Source organism: Eretmochelys imbricata, chromosome 22, assembly GCF_965152235.1.
Source record: "Eretmochelys imbricata isolate rEreImb1 chromosome 22, rEreImb1.hap1, whole genome shotgun sequence".
Taxonomy (NCBI): domain Eukaryota; kingdom Metazoa; phylum Chordata; order Testudines; family Cheloniidae; genus Eretmochelys; species Eretmochelys imbricata.
The window spans coordinates 15,487,096-15,505,034 of NC_135593.1; the positions used below are offsets into that span (position 1 = coordinate 15,487,096).

The 17,939-nt window shown below is 45.8% G+C and overlaps 2 protein-coding genes across 13 annotated transcripts in view; both read right to left on the reverse strand.

Moving 5' to 3' along the window:
• The window catches only part of ALG9 (ALG9 alpha-1,2-mannosyltransferase), a 57,822-nt gene extending 50,437 nt beyond the window's left edge, over nucleotides 1–7,385 (reverse strand). For all 5 annotated transcript variants that reach the window (XR_013348582.1, XR_013348581.1, XR_013348580.1 and 2 more), the window contains exons 1-4: nucleotides 7,281–7,385; nucleotides 5,689–5,827; nucleotides 5,351–5,485; nucleotides 4,022–4,092 (exon numbers count right to left, since the gene is read on the reverse strand). Coding sequence is in view for 2 of the 5 variants with exons in the window: in XM_077839681.1 (XP_077695807.1) it covers nucleotides 4,022–4,092; nucleotides 5,351–5,485; nucleotides 5,689–5,827; nucleotides 7,281–7,378 (443 nt within the window). In the remaining 3 variants the exon portion in view is untranslated. The remainder of the gene's footprint in view (nucleotides 1–4,021; nucleotides 4,093–5,350; nucleotides 5,486–5,688; nucleotides 5,828–7,280) is intronic.
• A 922-nt stretch (nucleotides 7,386–8,307) lies between these two features.
• On the reverse strand, nucleotides 8,308–14,161 carry FDXACB1 (ferredoxin-fold anticodon binding domain containing 1). Of its 8 annotated transcripts, XM_077839679.1 has the most exons (7): nucleotides 14,050–14,161; nucleotides 13,351–13,537; nucleotides 12,303–12,459; nucleotides 11,865–12,068; nucleotides 11,214–11,372; nucleotides 10,170–10,372; nucleotides 8,308–8,904 (listed from the first exon to the last, which is right to left on the reverse strand). In XM_077839679.1, the coding sequence occupies exons 2-7, from the start codon at nucleotides 13,523–13,525 to the stop codon at nucleotides 8,756–8,758; spliced, it is 1,047 nt and encodes a 348-aa protein (XP_077695805.1). In that variant the 5' UTR covers nucleotides 13,526–13,537; nucleotides 14,050–14,161; the 3' UTR covers nucleotides 8,308–8,755. The 8 variants fall into 8 exon arrangements, with proteins under 8 accessions (XP_077695805.1, XP_077695797.1, XP_077695801.1 ...); XM_077839671.1 differs by lacking the exon at nucleotides 8,308–8,904 and having other exon boundaries at nucleotides 8,961–10,372; XM_077839675.1 differs by lacking the exons at nucleotides 8,308–8,904; nucleotides 14,050–14,161 and adding an exon at nucleotides 12,824–13,013 and having other exon boundaries at nucleotides 8,961–10,372; nucleotides 13,351–13,413.
• Between the last annotated feature and the right edge of the window lie 3,778 nt (nucleotides 14,162–17,939).

Genomic DNA, 17,939 nt, shown 5'->3' on the forward strand with positions numbered 1-17,939 from the left:
AGCATTATGGGAAGCTGCCAGGAATCTTTCAAGTTTGGTGCTGCTTCAGCAAGGGCTGCTGAACGGTTGTAAATTAGTTAGCAGTAGCGAAAGATGATTTGGCGCAACAGGATTTGAAGTCAAAAGCAGAGTTAACAGACCACCTTTAGAGACTGGGGCTGGGACTTGGTCCTGGGGGAGTGGAGAGGAAGAAGGGGAAGAAAAAAAAAGTTTCAAAGTGCAACCTGCTTTTTCACATTCTTGTTTTTCTGAAGTTTTAATGGAGGGTACTTTGAGTACTTATGTGAGATGTCAAGAAGGAAGTTTTTGTTTAATGATAAAACCCAGTTATATAAATATAACTGTATGTGCAACTCTGTGCAGTCACATTGGATGGAAGCTTGGTAATTAAATTATCCCAGGGGGTCAGGTAGTGTGGCTACTACCACCACTATGCTTCTGTCCCCAGCTTTACAGCTATTCTGAGGGAAAATGGGCCCTTTTCCCACAGAAATGGTCTATAAGGGACTGCTACAGGCAGCAGGAGGAGAGAGAATCTGAGCAAAATTATTTGACTATTGGGTAATGTAATCAAAATCACTAAAGGATGTAAGGGGTTTCTATTGGAACTTAACTTGGCTGCCTCTGGTTGGTCTAGCTGTACAAGATGGAAGTGTAATCGGGGTACAGTTGTGTAAAAAAGAGTAATCACAGTGCAAGAAATGTTAGGCAAAAGAGAATTTTTGTGTGCGCGCACAGGTGAAAGAAAAGGAAAAGGGGAGGAATGATGGGAACACTAAGCCTTGGGGTGACTCTGGGGGGGGATCAGATTGTTGCTTTAGTGGGTGTGCATGAAAACTCTGTGGGCATGGGAGGCAGTTACACCTTGTGTAAAATTAATAGGGCTAATATAATGTTATGGAGATTAAACTATATGGAAGGAATGTGCATTTTCCCAGGACATGTGGAGTGTCTATTGGAGAAGGGGTAAAAGAAATGCAAACAAAACATGGTACTTAATTAAAATCCTGTTAGGGCTCCAAAAGGGGCCACAATAGGTTGTGCTTTCTTTTTCAGATCTCTGTGTGATTTGAAGCAGGAGATGAAAGTGGAAAGTAATCAGAACTCTGGTGGAAGTAAAATGTTTCCTTTTTAAGACAGTGTCTGAGCTGCTAACAGCTTTGGATCCAGAAGCAAGCTAGTAAGCCTCTGTGTAAATGCAAATTACCTAGCTGATGGGCACAAAGGAGCTGCAAATAATTAATACATCTGGTCAGCAAACAAGCTACGAAAAGACTCAGATTATGGCCCTCCAGGAAAGGGAGGTGAAAAAACCTGTCAAGCCTGAAAATAAGGGGGACAGGTTAACCTTAAGGGGGGGAAGTGGGGGTGTGCAGTGCTAAAATCTGAAGCTGTCTCTCAGCTATTACCTGAGAATAAACTTAATGCTTGGTACAGCAGAGAAACTATTGCAAACATGGTCTATTGCACAAGAGGGGAAACTGAGGTACACCACTTCATGAATTTCATAAATGACCAGTGAGTGGGGTAATTCACTAGCCTGACTATAGAACAACATAAGGACAGCCTGGAGGTAATTCTTCTGGTTTTCCTGCAATTAGCAAGGAAATTTGTAAGAGAAAGAGGTGGTATTATTATTATTATGAAGCAATAATCTGTCCCCACCAGGGGGGTGGAAATTGTTTCTTTTGTTTTTCAGACACTCTACAAGCAAGCTGGCACCAGCAGGAAAAATAACGCAGAATACTATGGATCTGTGTTTTGTGTTTGTCTGTGGTGTTTGTCTTGTTGCTAGCATTGTTGTGTTTTAATGAACAGAAAACCTCATGACATGGGTGGGAGATGGCTTCAAAAGGCTGACCTTGGGGGGGAGGAGAGATGTGTGTGGGAATCCAAATGCTCAACTAGGAGGCCAGCACCTGTCTAATAGCTACCATGGTACCTGGAAATGGAATGGCAACTAAGGAGGTCCCCACAAGCCCTATGGAAATAATGAGAAGGGGAGGAGCTCACTGGGAATCAATGGAGGGGTGTGTAAAATAGTATAAATCAAAGGAAGATGTTTGGATGTGCCCCTCTCCTGTGACTATGGAGGAGCAGGATCAATGGCCTACGCAAGGGGTGGACAATTGAGTGTACTGTGTATAAGGTGTTTTGCTGGGAATGTACATATGACTGGGGGCACAATTACACCAGCCCATAACCAAACTACACACATCTACATGCTGCTATCTGGACTTTGGTGCACAAATGGATCTGTGAATCTTATTGCTGTGAATAATCAAACCAGGGCATACTGCCTGATTCCATACCAAGTGGTCAAGCTGGTTTGGACAATATCCCATTTCTCTGTGAATATTCAGTGGACTTATGATATGGACAAAAGCAAGCAAAACCTGCAGGGGCAGCTTGTTGCAACTGCCAGCAACTGGACACATCAGATCGTGACCCTGTCAAAGGAGGAGAGGCAGTGTTTTGGGCATGTCTCGGACGTTGGACCATACTGCAGTGGTCAGGACTCGGTGTTGCTATGAATTTTGTATTGTTAACTGTACTTGTGTTACGTTGCATATGGAGAGAACCTATAAGTAATAAGCCCTCCAAACCCTGCAGTGTACTAGACAACCCAGACCCAACCTTCTCGGGCCCACTCTAATGGAAAGTCTGGAACATTAATTGGAATAGGTATGGTATGTCCGTACGAGAGACTGTGCAGGGCACTATACTACACAAGGGGCAGTGGGATAAATGGAATATCGACACCTTCCACCTTGATGCCTGGCCCTATCAGGAAATGTGTCGCCATATGTCCTATGCTTTTCCAGGGATACCTGGGCAGGAGGATCCCAAAAGAAAAAAAAGGGGTGGAGTGTTAGGATATAGATATTCAGGTCTGTCTGTAAAGGCCTAGACTCTAAGAATTTAGGTGTATTCTTATCACTTGGCTAGTTAGAGGTATAAAAGAAAGAATCAAAATCAGTCTGCCAATGTAAGGTCCTTCTCTTACTGTGACAGTCTGAGGCCCTGTTCTTAGGCTAAACCCTTTGGCTAAGCAACAGAGGCAGCCATAAGCTGGGAAGTGACTGGTCACCTCCTCACATTCCAAACTTGTCACATTGAAATAAGGTGCTATTGGGCTGTTAGGAATACAATCTTGTCCTGATAATGCCTATCACCTCCAGAGAAAGGGAAGTGCCTAGAAGATGTAAAAGGAAACTTAATTTGATAGCATCCTGTCTGGCAAGAACTCACTTATCAATAGCTGGGATGTGAAATCCTCACTTCTGTATTGTTTTGTCATTATAGTTTCCACTTCGCTATTGTTTGTATAATCTTTGTCTGGTTCAGTGATCGTTCCTGTCTGCTGAAGTAAGTAGGTGAAGGAATAAGCCCCCTAACACATACCAAAGGCTGAAGTTTGCTTCCCAGAATCAGGAGCAGTGCCATGGTCATGGCTGCTGCCAATGGAGATGCCAAGTGGGACAACGATGGCTCGAAAAGAAGTGACAGGCAAAGACTTCCCACTTGGACCAGCTATTTGCATGTCCAGGCTAGTGCTTTATGGATCTGCAAACTCCACTGGAGTTAACCCTCATCTGGGATCAACAGAGCCTGGAGAGAGAGAACTTGGGGGTGCTACTGAATTTTGAAGCTATCCAGCGCATCCCAGCTGAAATCACCTACGTAAAATGAAGTCCGCTGTTTCCCCTCTTCGACACACCAAGTATAACTCAGCTCTGGCAATTCTGCTGATGTCAGTGGGAGAGCTGTGCACATAGCCCGAGCCAAATGCCAGAGTTAAGACTTACTCAGTGGACCTCAGAGCAGAACTTGGCCACAGTGGCAGGATTCTAACCAACGTTTTCCTAGGAATCTTTGCTGGCTATGTATTTTGACAGATTTTAATGTGAAGCACTATAATCCACATGAGATATCTTTTCAGCCCTCATTGTCAGTGGCCATAACCATCCTTGTTATTCACACTGGGCTATTCCCTGAGCCAACAGCTTCGTCTACTCACTTATAAAAGTAAAGCTCACAAATGCAACTCAAGAAGGCCAAGAGACATCGCAGGAAATAAAAGACGAGAACCTAGGAGAAACATTCAGAGTTAGAAATGGAATTTATAAATGGAATTGAAGTGCCTGCTGGTATGTGAAAGGCTAATTCAAGATGGAATAACTACTGCCATGGTGAGAACCCCACAAAAGCTACTTTTTAAATGATGGCGCCAAAGTCCACTCAATGCGCTGCCTGATCCCGCACCCACTGAGCTCAGTGGCAAAGTTCCCACTGACTTGAAAGGCCCAGGATCTGGCCCTTTGACACTAAGTCCTTTATGGCAAAAAGGTGAAAAAGAAATGACTCCACTGAACTGGACCCTGAGTTAGCCTGCCCTCTCCTCTTTCAAGTCTTGAGAACCAAAGCTTTAACTGCAACATTACAAAGAGAAATTATCCCAAATATCCACCCAAATATCTATCCAGCTATCACGCACGCACACAAGAGCATCTCGGTATTAAGGGGTGGAGCTATCCCTTGTGTGGCAGATAGGTACCCAAGCAACAACACGTTTGTCTAAATGCTTTTTCACTCTCTCATGTCTGCAGGTTATAATATGTTGTGTGAGAAGTGGAGCATGCTGATTTTTATATTTTGATTTTAAAAATTAAACCATTAAAAAAAGATTTAAAAACCATTGCAAAAGCACTACTGGATGAAACTTCCAGAGAGCATACAAATGAAATCAGCTCCATATCTTCCAGGAAGCTTAACAGCAGATTTGAGACTAAACCCCTTAAACCAGTGGTTCTCAAACTTTTGTACTGGTGACCCCTTTCACATAGCAAGCCTCTGAGTGAGACCCCCCCTTATAAATTAAAAACACTTTTTTATATATTTAACACTTTTATAAATGCTGGAGGCAAAGTGGGATTTGGGGTGGAGGCTGCCAGCTCATGGCCCCTCCCATGTAATAACCTCGCGACCTCTTCAGGGGTCCTGACCCCCTGTTTGAGAACCCCTGCTTTAGACTGCTTTGAAAAGCTCAGTCATTATGTTTCATGTTCTCTGTGTGTGTGTATATATATCTTCCTACTGTATTTTCCATTGCATGCATCTGATGAAGTGGGCTTTAGCCCAAAAAAGCTTATGCTCAAATAACTTTGATAGTCTCTAAGGTACCACAAGTACTCCTAGTTCTTGCTGCTGATACAGACTAACACGGCTACCACTCTGAAACCACACTAATTAAGAATTTCAGTGCCCCTTGTGTCAAACAGTTGCTTTCTTTGATACAGACCAAAGGGCAGGTGATTTCTCACAAGCAAAGCTTTGACACATGATTTACCTTATTTGTCTGTAGAACTCTAGCATGGAATAAGGCTGGCAAGGCATGAAGCCATAGGTAAGCATAGGAGCGAATGGCATAGACTGGAGAGTATTCCCATGTCTGGAACCCTTTCCCATAGACGAGGTAGTGCATCTACAAATCCAATTTAAAAAAAAAAACAGGTTAAAAGGAGGACACATGTTTGCTTTAGCCATTAGCAAACAATAGCGTAAGATAATTGATATGTTGAGGGCACAGATCAGCATGAGGCAGCTCTAGGCAAATGTGTATCAAGAATCTGAGCAGACCAATTACAAAAGCCAAAATTCCTCTACTAGGAAGGAGAAGCCACTCACCGGTTCCCAGTAGTTAAATGTCTCATCACAATCTGAGATGTTACTCAAGAGGGCAGCGCAGAACCGGGCTGAGATCAGACACTTGAAAGCTGTGGATCCTTCAGGTGCCCAGACCTGCCCTGCTTTGTTCCCAGATGGCCTAATCAAGAGCAAAGAACTAGTGTCAGGAGGACTTACTGGAGTGGATGATATAAGGTAATAGGATAAAGAGCAGCAAGATGACATAGAGCAAAGAACCCAAGAGACTGGGAAATCCACACAGAAAGAGTTAAGACAATGAATGTCTGTACTCCCTCTTCATTATCCTTAAAACACACTCCGAGTCAATCTTAGGCTACAGCTCTTTGCATTCTCCTTTCAGATCCTTCTGCTCAGGGCATGCTAGGCAACCTTTTCATTACATTTAAATTCAAGTTGGTTTATCCATTTACACATCTAATAAATGTCACTTCTTAGACAGTTACTTGGCTCAACTGACCCTCACCCAACCTATGACCCTTTAGAGACATTTTCCTCACTCTATTTTACGTACTTATGTGGCCCCACCACTGTTGTAGCTGAACTCACAATCTTGAATACATTTACCCTCACAACAAGCAGGAGAGTGTTCTTACCACCGTTTTACAGATGTGGAGGCACAGAGGAACTAAGCGACTTGCCCAAGGAAGTCTGTGGCAGAGCAGGGCCTTGTACCCAGGTCTCCAGAGTCCCAGGCTAGTGCCCTAATCACTGGACCATCCTTCCACCCCTTGAATCCCCATCCCAGCGCTTACCAGACCTAGCCCTGCTTAGGCTGTGAGACTGGATGGCACCCTGGCACCAAGTGCTACAGCTACCTTTCTAACTACACTGAGGAAATGTACATGGCCCCAGGCTCCACTCTGGTTTTTTTTTCATTCCTACTGTTATGCCTTACTACAGATCAAACCTAGTTCTGATATCAGTGAATCCATTCTATAGGGGTCCTTGTACTGCACCCACCATTGTGGCATCTCAGCACCTCTATGTCAAGCATATTCCAAACGAATGCATGCCAGATCAACTTCTACCCATTGGGTCCCTCTGCTCTAAGAGGCGGCTAGAGCTAGACTCTGGTGAAACCATCCTGCAATGTTCAACAAGTCTAGCTAAATGCCAGGCTCTGCTTGCAGAAACTGAGCCCTGGCGCATTCACGGAGCCAAACCCTTGCTAATGCCTAATAGTCCCAAGCTACACAGGGCCACCCCCACAAGGCTTGAGACTGTCAGGCCCCTTCACAGGGAGACATGGTGGATGTAGTAATATTTGTTCCAATAGACTGTACCTCACCCACCTGGTCTCTCCTATATCCTGGGACCAGCATGGCTACACCACCATTGCATGGGTCCCTTCATGATTTCTTTATCAGGCAGCAGTAAGGCTAATGCGCGCTGTCTATATGCAGCTCACATGCCAGGTGGCAGGGTGACCACTCTGCACCTGGTCCATGCCATCCCCAGGGGGCCGGGGCCCCGCTCCCCAGGGGGCCGGGCCCTTGCACCCCGCGGGGGCCACCTCACCAGCGCGCCCCGCACCCCGCTGGCCGGGCCCCAGCCGCCCGCCTGGCACCTACTCCGCCTTGACCTCCTCCGGGCCCGGCCCTTCCTCTCGCGGCCGGACCGGGTCCCCGCCGCCTCCCCTCGACCGCTGCCGGGTCCCTTTGGCCGCCATGCCGAGCTCGGGCAGCAGCGCGCCGCGCTCCCCCCGCCGCTCGCGGGAGACGCACGGGCTGAGGCCGGCGGCCGCCATACTTAGTGCGGGCAGCCCCAGGCGCCGGCTGCAGCCGCCGCCGCCGCGCCCGGCCCGCCCGGGGACCCGCTGTGCTCAGCTGAGCCGGGCTTCGGTCCGCTCCCTGCAACGGGCACCGGGCGAGGGAGGCAGGCAGGGAAAAGCTCCCCGCTGTGCGCTGAGCGTGCAATTCTCACCGTGCAAGAGGGGTGTATAGGAGAGCGCCCCCCTGTGGGCCGAGCATGCAATTCTCATTGTGCAAAGCGGGAGTGCACAGCTGTATGCAATGTGCGCCATTTCTCTCCGTGCAAGGGAGGTGCATAGGAGAGCGCCCCGCTGTGCACCGAGCGTGCTATTCTCACCCGGCAAGGAGGTGCATAGGCGAGCGTCCTGTTGTGTACTTCTCTCCATGCAACGGGGGGGGGGGAGATTGTATAGGAGAGCACCCTGCTGTGCAATTCTCATCATGCAACTGGGGGTGTAAAAGATGCCCCACTGTGCAATGGGTGTATGCAAGTCTAACCCTGCAAGGGAGGGTTGTAAAAGTGGGTGCCCCACTATGCAATGTGATTGTGCAAGTCTAACCCTGCAAGGGGGTGTAAAAAGAGCACCCCTCTGTGCAGTGAGTTTTACCATGCAAGGGAGTGCACAGGAGCACACCCCACTGTGCACTAAGTGTACAACAGGCTGTGCTAGGTGAGGGGTGCAAAGAAGAGCACTCCATTAAGCATGGAATTGAGTCTCCCCGTACGAGGGTTGTATGCAGAAGAATGCCTCCTAAGTGGGCCACCCCTCATATGAAATTGAAAAATCCTGGGAAGATCCAAAACCAAAACCAGTTAAGGTTGTTTAGTGAGAACATTGTCCTTTATTACAATCCTTATGCTATGCACCATAGCATGATGCTACCGGTGCCAGATATACCATCCATACACAGCATGGTTTGTTACTCTTGTGTTATTTTCCTGTGGACTCCCAGTCTTGCCTTGCACCTGTTTTCAGTTTCTAAACTGTGAACAGAACTGTCAAACTAGAATCAAATAGGGTGTCATATTTCCAGCTCCTCCCTGCAGTGGCTACACCCCTTAGAGACTCAAAAGATCCCACTTCAAAACCCATAATGTACCTCCCACTGCCTTGGATTAGACAGCTTCTGCTGTATCCTTTCTATATAAAGAGATGCCACAGATCTGAGGCATTCTTGGGTTCAGCTGGGTGTTGACTTCTTGTGGTGAGACCACTTGAGCCTCCATGACTTGACATAGAAATATGCTCAGACATTTTAAACCAGTAGTGGGCAATTGTTGAAGTTTTCCTGTTTCAAGTGTGCCTGATCAGAGAGGCCATCAATAAGTGCTTCCCGCTGAATATAATCAAACAACATTGGGCAGACTTGTCCAGAGAGTTAACAAACTCACCTTTGGCACAAATAAGCAGAATCACTTCCAACTCCACCTTTTTACAGGAACCTGTTAAAGAAAACACCCACTGAGATCTGACATTTCAACAGTCATATACAATCAGACAAGGGGAAGGCAGCTGAACTTTATTATTTTTTGAGAGCAGAATTAAAGGCAGGTATATAATATTTTAAATTAATCTGCACAGCCTTTATAAGAGGCATGATTTGGCTAGACATAATAGTAACACACAGTGTTAAGGGACCACACAACATGAAATCCAGGCTTCTCACAGGAAAGTGAATGAAGGGTGCTCTTGATGAAGGTCTGAAAACAGCATACAATGATCTACCTAAGAGTTATGTGCAAACATTGCTGTATCTTCTTTCTAAACTGCATCTGCATCTCTGCCACCTGCTGGCGAGTAAGAGCCTTGTCACAAGACTGGAAGGTTAGTCTGTAGCAGAGGCTGGTTTGTCCAGTCTGTGGATGCTGAAAGCTGTCAAGGAGCTGGATGGACATGACAGTTTCCTGCGACACACACCTGGCAATGGTGTGAAATGCAATTTCATCAAACTGTTCCCACTCAGGAACCCAGAAGCTGACATCATGCACATAGGAAGGTGGATGGAGTGAAAAGCTCTTGAAGGGTCCTAACTCTCCTCCAATAAACTGATTCAGGAAACGCTCATCTAAGGTCCACAACATTCGCCAGTCAGAAATTCCACAAATTTGCATGGCTAGCAGGTCAAGATTCACGGATGCAAACACAATGCTCAGTTCACTGTTTACTGTCCCACAGGGAGCTGCTGATATGTCTCCAATGCAAGAGCCATTGGCTTTGGAGTCTGAAGTGTCAGTTTTCACACAGATGAAATATTGAGTTTTATCAAGCTGAGGCTCAGGCATGACTGAATCATTTAGCTCAATTGTTTTAGAGCTTTTTGCTTCCTGTACTGTGGAGTTCAATGTAAAACATGAAAGAGGTGGGAGCAGAGAACTTACAGTGTTTTTAATATTATCCATAAGCATCTGGATACAGCTGCCCTCTGTACCCTTATCAACTGCACACACAAAAAGAGTCTCATGAAAAACAGGCAGAGTGTGAGGAGAGATCAGACACTTCCTAAAGACAGGCCCAGTGAGAACATGCAGAGTCCCAGGGAGAAAGCTCAGCCTTCGTACCATATCCTGAACATAAACCAGATGGGAAGATCTAAGACGATAATGTTCTGAGAGCTGGTCTCCCTCCTGAGCCTTCATCCTGTCATATTGATCTATGTCCCTACAGAAATGAAGGCCAGGAAATAAGACACTTCTTGCTGTTCCCTTACCTGGAGGTTCAGAACTTGAATTTTGTTCTGTGTTGGGAATGATCCAAAAAGCGTTCGACTGAGAAACAGCATTTAGGTGTCCTTGGTGCAGCAGAGAAAGGGAATGGTCAACCCTTTGTAATGGGAAGGTTTGGCTGAGTTGAGCGATGAGCTTTTCATTAATAGTTCTTACAGGATGATCTGAATTGGTGTCTAGGAAACCCCTATTAAAAACAAAACAACAGATTATAAAAATCACTGCACTTAGACTTGTAAAACCATTTTCCTCGGTTTATAATTTAAGACAAGTATGATGAATGACTTCTCCAAGTGATCCTTAATGTTAAGCTTGCTTTCAATAGCCACCTGGACAAGGAAAATCTTTAGTCATGGTGGCATAGTTATTACCAAGACAACTGCAGGACGTAAGGGTTTGTGTTAAGAGTTGCAATTGAGGATTTGTTGCACTTCGGCTGGTGGAAGGGGGAGGACTTTCCTCACAAGTATCAGCTGACTTCCATTCACTATTAGCATTACAAGCTTATTTAAGGAGGCCAATCAACGTATGTTAGCTCTGGATCTTTTCCAGAATATGAACCAGTTTAGAGACAGATTAAAAACTTGGTTATAGTTTTTAATCCTAACTAGCCTTAGCAATATTAGCACAGACTAAGCCACCTACAGGGCTGCTCCCAAATCATTGCACAATGTGTAATTAAAACTTCACTCTTCTACTCCTGTAGCTAGGAACAGTCTAACATCTTTGGCTAGCAAGTTATCCTCTCTCTTCTGAAGCCTTATGCTAAGTGGACCATAAATATGAAACCAACATGTGAAAAACATTAAATGACCAAATTTGCTCTTTTTCCCTCTGAGAGGAAATGGAATTTGGAACATTTAATAATTACCTGTCTCGGAGATGCAAACTGATCATTCATGCAAGATTGTGGATTAAGTTAGCAGTTGACTGAGCCATTGTCTGGCTTTGTTTAGTATCAGCCTGGCCCAAATGCAGCCTGGCGAATAAATCTACAATCAAACCAGATATTGGACTTGAATACTTACCTGTTCATTTTATCCACAAATATTTCTGGAACTTGGAAGGAAACCCACTTGCCCTCCAGTTCAGTCTGGCAGATCACAGGCCTGGGATGTGGAAATGGCAAGCTCCGAGTGAAGATGTGGTTTAATGCACCTTCTACAGAGAAGGATTTATCCTGACTCCTGGCAACACACACACAAATGCACCATCTGGTAAAGTAACTGATATTTCTGACTAATATTAAAACACACAAAAGCAAGTAAGTGACATTGAATAACTAGTAAACTGATAAGACTGAGTCAGTATCATGTTGTCTACATTGCAGAAGGTCTAGGTACAACCTTTGTCTAAGCAAATAGACCAATCATAGAATGCAGACTCTTTCCATCCCCTTAATATTATTGGTTCCACTTGGAAACAGAAATGCTAATCCTGAGATTTAAGATACCATTTTTTCTGTAAGATACTCTCTCAAAAGGCAAGAATGTCAGTGTTTCTTACCCATCCTAGGAAGAGATGGAAAAGAAGTACATTGTACTTTTACAGAATGAAAAAAATTAGAGGGGGTTTCCTCTCCACAAGATAATGCTCTGGACCACGGTGTTGGGCACTATGGAAATACCTAGGAGCAGCATGAATATCAAGGACTTCCTTTTGCAGCATCTATAGGTTACCTGTAGCCAGTGCACTTATATCCATGAACATCCTCTGAGTTGAAGGGATGAACATCACTCAAGATAAATCCTGCTCCCGCTGCCATAGCCACGACTTGCCAGCTGTTGTGCCACTCTCTCATTGGCTGGTCAGCGGGCGTCCCTCCCTGACCTTTGCAAAGAGCCACATGGACCTCTCCCTTCTCTGTGAGCACGTCTGCGCAGCTAGAACAAGAACCAGCTGGTAATACTTTTGAAGGACACTTAGAAACAGAACAGTGACAGTAAAGTACATGGGGGAAAAGGGCCCTTTCTAAACAATGAATTTTAAACAGTCCCGGAAAATTGCTGTGAATTTAAGGCACTGGTTTCAGGAACCAGAATGCAGCTTCTAGAAAGTGGTTCAGCAGGCCACATGGTAGGAGATAAGTCTGTGCTACTTAATTTCACTTTACTCACCTACAGAAAAATTTCACAAGAAGCTCTCTATTCTTTGTTACCCCAGCTTTCCTCCCACAGTGAGGGAAATTGAAATAAATGCAATCAAAATTTCTCTTTGCTGGCAAAAAATAGTCCTTCAGTTTGGTACAGTCCACACAAAAGCAAACTTCAACCCCTACAACAGTAAAGAAAAGCATGAGAGCAGGGGACTTAAAATGACAGAATCTTCATTGAAAAGACAAGAATATATATATATATATATATAAGTAACAAGGTAGAAAGGGAGAGAGCAGGGTTGCGTTATTTTAATGGAGCTTTCAATCTGCCAAACAGCTTCTACTGTTGGTCATAAAGGTGGCAAGTGAAAAGGAAAAGCAAGTTCTTTTTTCAAAATCATAGACATTAAGAAAAGTCCTATATAGTCCCATTTAGTTCATCTCAGGGAGGCCAATTCAGGATTGTTCCCCCATCATATTTTCTAGTGCTTTGCCCAATCCAGTTTTAAATATCACATGGCATTTTCTTTCTTCTTCCCTTACCCCCGCTGCAGGTGATGTCAAGAAGTTAAGCCCTCTTCTACTTCTACCGCTGCTGCTAAGGCTTTTTTGTTGTTTTCTTTAGTCTGATTCTGATTAGATTTGAAGGTATGAGTATTTGGAGGGTTCTTCACTCCTCTGAGGGAATTTCTCCAGAATCCCCCTCATTTCTTCTGGGGAAACGTTCTCTGGTCTGAAATTGATATTTGGAGGAATATTTCAAGTGCCTTAATTGTTCCTACAAAACCATCTCCTGTTTTACTAACTTTGTTCTTTCCCCAGAAGCCCTTTATCACTGTTATGATCGATAATATTGTTCAACGCAAGGATCTTGTTTCAATAGTTGCTAAAATGCATTTCCTGTGGAACGATTCCACAGCCTGTTAAATTTCACTGTCTGGAAGAATTTCACTGTATTTCTTCTTTTCATAATTTTATCCACTCCCTCACTTACTCACCCAGACAGCTGTGGGGAATACTTAGCATTCAGCACAGTATGGCAAAGTGATTTCCTTTGGGGATTTCTTTACCTTTCCCTCTCAGATGCTGTATGTTATTTTTAGCAAGTGCCTGTCTGGAAACTCTCTCTTCACTCTCATAGCAAGTGGCGGTGATATGAGTCTCAGGATCGCTGGCATCACACAAGGAGGCAGAGAAGGAGAAGTTTCCTTCCCCGACTAGAAGGAGTCGGCGGGTGGGTCTCATGGTATCAAAATCCTAAGAAGTAGGAAGGCAGATCAGGGCCCCCTTGGGCTGTCACAGTTCCAGCCTCCAACAAGAAGCCTGGTAGCCCGATGCATTACAAGGGGCTGCCAAAGTGTGGGGGTTGAGGCTGAGCTTTTGGACCTACGTGAACGGTTCACTTGCCTCCCACTTTGGGGGAAAGGGCCTCCCCATTTCATCCCCACCCTCCCACGTAGAAAACAGACCTTAGACCTCTCCCCATCAAAAAAAAAGGCCCCATCTGCACCATAGCCCATCCCACCGCAGCACCCGCCTGCCCCCCCGTTGGGAGGGGAGACCCCATCGCAGAGCCCGCGCAGGGAGAGGGGACACCCCTCTGGCCTACCCAGGGAGGGGAGACATCCCCACGGCCTGCCAGAGCCCAGGGCTCCAAGGGAGGGGGTGGGGCGGGCACCCTACATTGGAGACCCCCAACGAGCCCGAACCTCCCCCAGGGACCGGTCCCGAGGCCTCTCAAAGGCCCCTCAGCCTACTGCCCCCCTCACCTATGCAGAGACCGTCACTCCCCGGGCCTGTCACTTCCGCGCGGTGATTTGCCTCACTTCCGGCGCGCGGCGCGTGACGTCAGACGCGTCTCCCGGCTTCCATGGGAACAGGCTCGGCTCCGCCTCTCCAAGCGGCGCTCGGCTGTCGCGTCGGGACCCGCTGGCAAGTCCGCGCCCCAGAGCGGCGCCTCCTCTTCCCCGGCGGCGCGTGGGGACGCGTAACGTCCCCGCCGGTGACTTCATCGCCCCAGGGCCCGGCCACGGAGCTAGGGGGCGTGGTCTGTGGTTCACGGGCGGGTCAGGGTGAGCTAAGAGGCGGGGCCTGTCGTGCGCGTGGGCGGGGCTAGATCGGTGGGCGGGGCCTGCCGCCTGGCAGGCGGGCTTTCTGGGGGCCACGGCGGGGACCGAGCTCCGCGGCGGAGGCCCCCGTCATGCAAGGGGGAGCCGGGCAGAGACGTGGGAGGGGCTTGCTTGGGTGCAATGGGCTGGCTGGGGCCGTGTAGAGGGCAGTGACCAAGGAGCTAATGCTGGCAGCATGGGAGCCCTGTGCTCAGGTCTCTCTGCCTGCAGCGCTGCTGACCTTGCCTGGTAGGAACTCCTTGCCCGGAGAGCGGTCCTCCCCGCATGGGCAGAGCTCACCTTGCAGGTCACAGTCACTCAGGCGCTTGCGGCTTCTGAAAGCGTTTTCTTTTCTCCGCTGCCCAGCTTCTGGTTTGTTTTATTCTTTGTTCGTTTGCTTTCTGTACGAAACAGACAGGTTTCAGAGTCGCAGCCGTGTTAGTCTGTATCCGCAAAAAGAAAAGGAGGCCTTGTGGCACGGCAGAGACTCACCAGTCTGTTTGAGCATAAGCAAAACAAACAGGGAAATTCGGCACAAAACACTCCATTCAAGTAGTATGGTTAACGTTACATCTCTAAACAAACCGAACTGTGCTACTGTTCCCTTCCAGCTGTCATACTAATTCGGCGATGTCGCCCATGGGGAATAGTTCCTGGCCCCCTTTCCCAGATTCATTGTGTAGCTCTGTGTGTTACTGTTTGGGCCATTAAGTGTATCCCATAAAACACGCCAATTTATGATTTGCATTTCCAGAATTTTCAGCATTTCAAGTTGTAACCTGAACATTACACTAAGATGTGTTTTGGATTTGATTAAACAATAGTCCTTAGCCCTGAGATAGCATATTTCAGCCGCAAACCTCTGTATAGACACTAACTTTTCAATATAATACTCATTCTGTAATAGAGATTTCACATGCCTGTTTGTCCTTAGGTAAATAGAGTTTTTCTTCATATAGGGCTTAATCCAATGCCTCCTGAAATCAGTGGAAGTCTTTTAACTGATTTCAGTGTGCTTTGGATCAGGTCCATGCTGAGGGGGAGTTAGTTATCTAACTCAAGTGATACATTTTTGATTCTAATCACCATACATGAGGCTTAGTGATGAGTACTGGGTAGTATTCTGGCACTTGGAGGTAGCTACTGAGCTAAGCAATATAGCTGATCTGGCTGCTGATCTCGCTGCCCGCGTGGGGAGCTTTTATGCACATGTTTAATTTTAAGTCATTGCTAAGTGTCCAGATGCGTTGCTCTGGCAACATCTGCTCACAAAAGTTTTCAGTAAATAAAAAGTGTTACAAGCGTCTCACTTCACAGATTCACAGTAGCTGGTGACATCAGCACTAGTTGATGATAAGGACATGAGCTCATAAACGTGATCAAATCAGTTTTTCTGGCTGCCTGCCACAGCTCCTGGTCCCTGCTCCTCCTCCATTGGTACAGCCTTTGGATGTTTAATATCAGCTACACCAACCCAGTAAAGTTGCTGCACTCATGTCCACACCAGTGTTCTGAGGTTCCTGTGTGGAACTTTTGTCTGAGACCCTTGGATGAACTGCATAGCTAAGAACAGGACACAGGGTTTGTGATTCCAGAACAGTTGTGTGCCATGGAGCAGAGTCTTATGTCACTGGGCCCATCAGAGTCCACAGAGTCTGAGGTATTTTTTGTACAGGGCTAGAATCCATGTCTCCCTTGGCTCCTGATCCTTTATAGTGTTCTTCGGAAAACATTAGGCTACTTGATTCTGTTCATAGACTTTTGTAGATTCGTTTCCTTTTTCCATTCACCATCAACACATTCTTCGAATTCCTTTTCAAAGCTTTCTTCTTCCAAGAACCTCAAATACTAACCCATCTCTGAAAAGTGCAGCCTCCAATAGGGGTGGGGAGAATCTTTAAACACCCAGATAAAGATCACTGCAGAATCAGGGCCAAGGTTAGCACCACCCTTCGGGCCTCCTGTTGTGTTCATGAGCTGTCCAGCTATTGGACTGTGTCTTCCTTTGTATCTTGTGTGGAGCTGAGTCCATTGTCAACACCTTACAAATAAATTGTAATAATAATGTTTTATTTTCTATTTCCAAAACCTCTTTTCTCTACAAAAGGGCCCAAACCAGAACTCCAGATCCAAACATTGGGATGTTTGAAATCTTCAGCCATGTCCCAAGATTCTTGCTCAGAACAACGTGTGTATTTTGCAGTTCTGAGGAACTTACTAATTTCAAAGACTAGAATTTTCCAGTGTTGGAATTCAGCTGCCTGAATTAGGATCCACTCTCAATCCCCACTCTGATTCACTATCATAATGAAAATCTGGAGACCTCTTCCTGAACTGTAGGGGATGAATGAACAGAACAGGTAATCATCAAGTGATCCATCCCCAGTCGCTCATTCCCAGCTTCTGGCAAACAGAGGCTAGGGACACCATCCCTGCCCATCCTGGCTAATAGCCATTGATGGACTATCCTCCATGAATTTATCTAGTCCTTTTTTGAAGCCTGCTATAATTTTGGCCTTCACAACATCCTCTGGCAAGGAGTTCCACAAGTTGACTGTGCGTTGTGTGAAGAAATACTTCCTTTTGTTTGTTTTAAACCTACTGCCTATTAATTTCATTTGGTGGCCCCTAGTTCGTGTGTTATGAGAAGGAGTAAATAACACTTCCTTATTTACTTTCACCACACCAGTCTTGACTGTATAGACCTCTATCATTTCCCCCCTTAGTTGTCTCTTTTCCAAGTTGAAAAGTCCCAGTCTCATTAATCGCTTCTTATACAGCAGCCATTCCATACCTCTAATCATTTTTGTTGCCCTTTTCTGAACTTTTTCCAATTCCAATATACCTTTTTTGAGATGGGGCGACCACATCTGCACGCAGTATTCAAGATGTGGTCGTACCATGGATTTATATAGAGGCAAAATGATATTTTCTGGCTTATTATCTATCCCTTTCTTAATGATGCCCAACATTCTGTTCGCTTTTTTGACTACCACTGCACATTGAGTGGATGTTTTCAAAGAACTGTCCACAATGACTCCAAGATCTCTTTCTTGAGTGGTAACAGCTAATTTAGACCCCATCGTTTTATATGTATAGTTGGGATTATGTTTTCCAATGTGCATTTCTTTGCATTTATCAACATTGAATTTCATCTGCCATCTTGGTGCCCAATCACTCAGTTTTGAGAGATCCTTTTGTAGGTCTTTGCAGTCTGCCTGGGACTTAACTTTCTTGAGTAGTTTTGTATCATCTGCAAATTTTGCCACCTCACTGTTTACCCCCTTTTGCAGATCATTTATGAATATGTTAAATAGAACTGGTCCCAGTACAGACCCCTGGGGGACACCACTATTTACCTCTCTCCATTCTGAAAACTGACCATTTATTCCTACCCTTGTTTCCTATCTTTTAACCAGCTACCGATCCATGAGAGAAGCTTCTCTCTTATCCCATGACTGCTTGCTTTGCTTAAAAAGCCTTTGGTGAGGGATCTTGTCAAAGGCTTTCTGAAAATCTAAATACATTATATCCACTGGATCCCCCTTAAC

Bases quoted from the DNA above. Each gene is read 5' to 3' on its own strand.
- FDXACB1 (XM_077839671.1), bottom strand. From the start codon at position 13,525: ATGAGACCCACCCGCCGACTCCTTCTAGTCGGGGAAGGAAACTTCTCC. The intron at 12,460-13,350 runs GTAAAGAAATCC...TTACTGTTGTAG, and splicing joins ACAGCATCTGAGAGGGAAAG to GGGTTGAAGTTTGCTTTTGT. The intron at 10,373-11,213 runs GTAAGTATTCAA...TGTTTTTAATAG, and splicing joins TTTGTGGATAAAATGAACAG to GGGTTTCCTAGACACCAATT.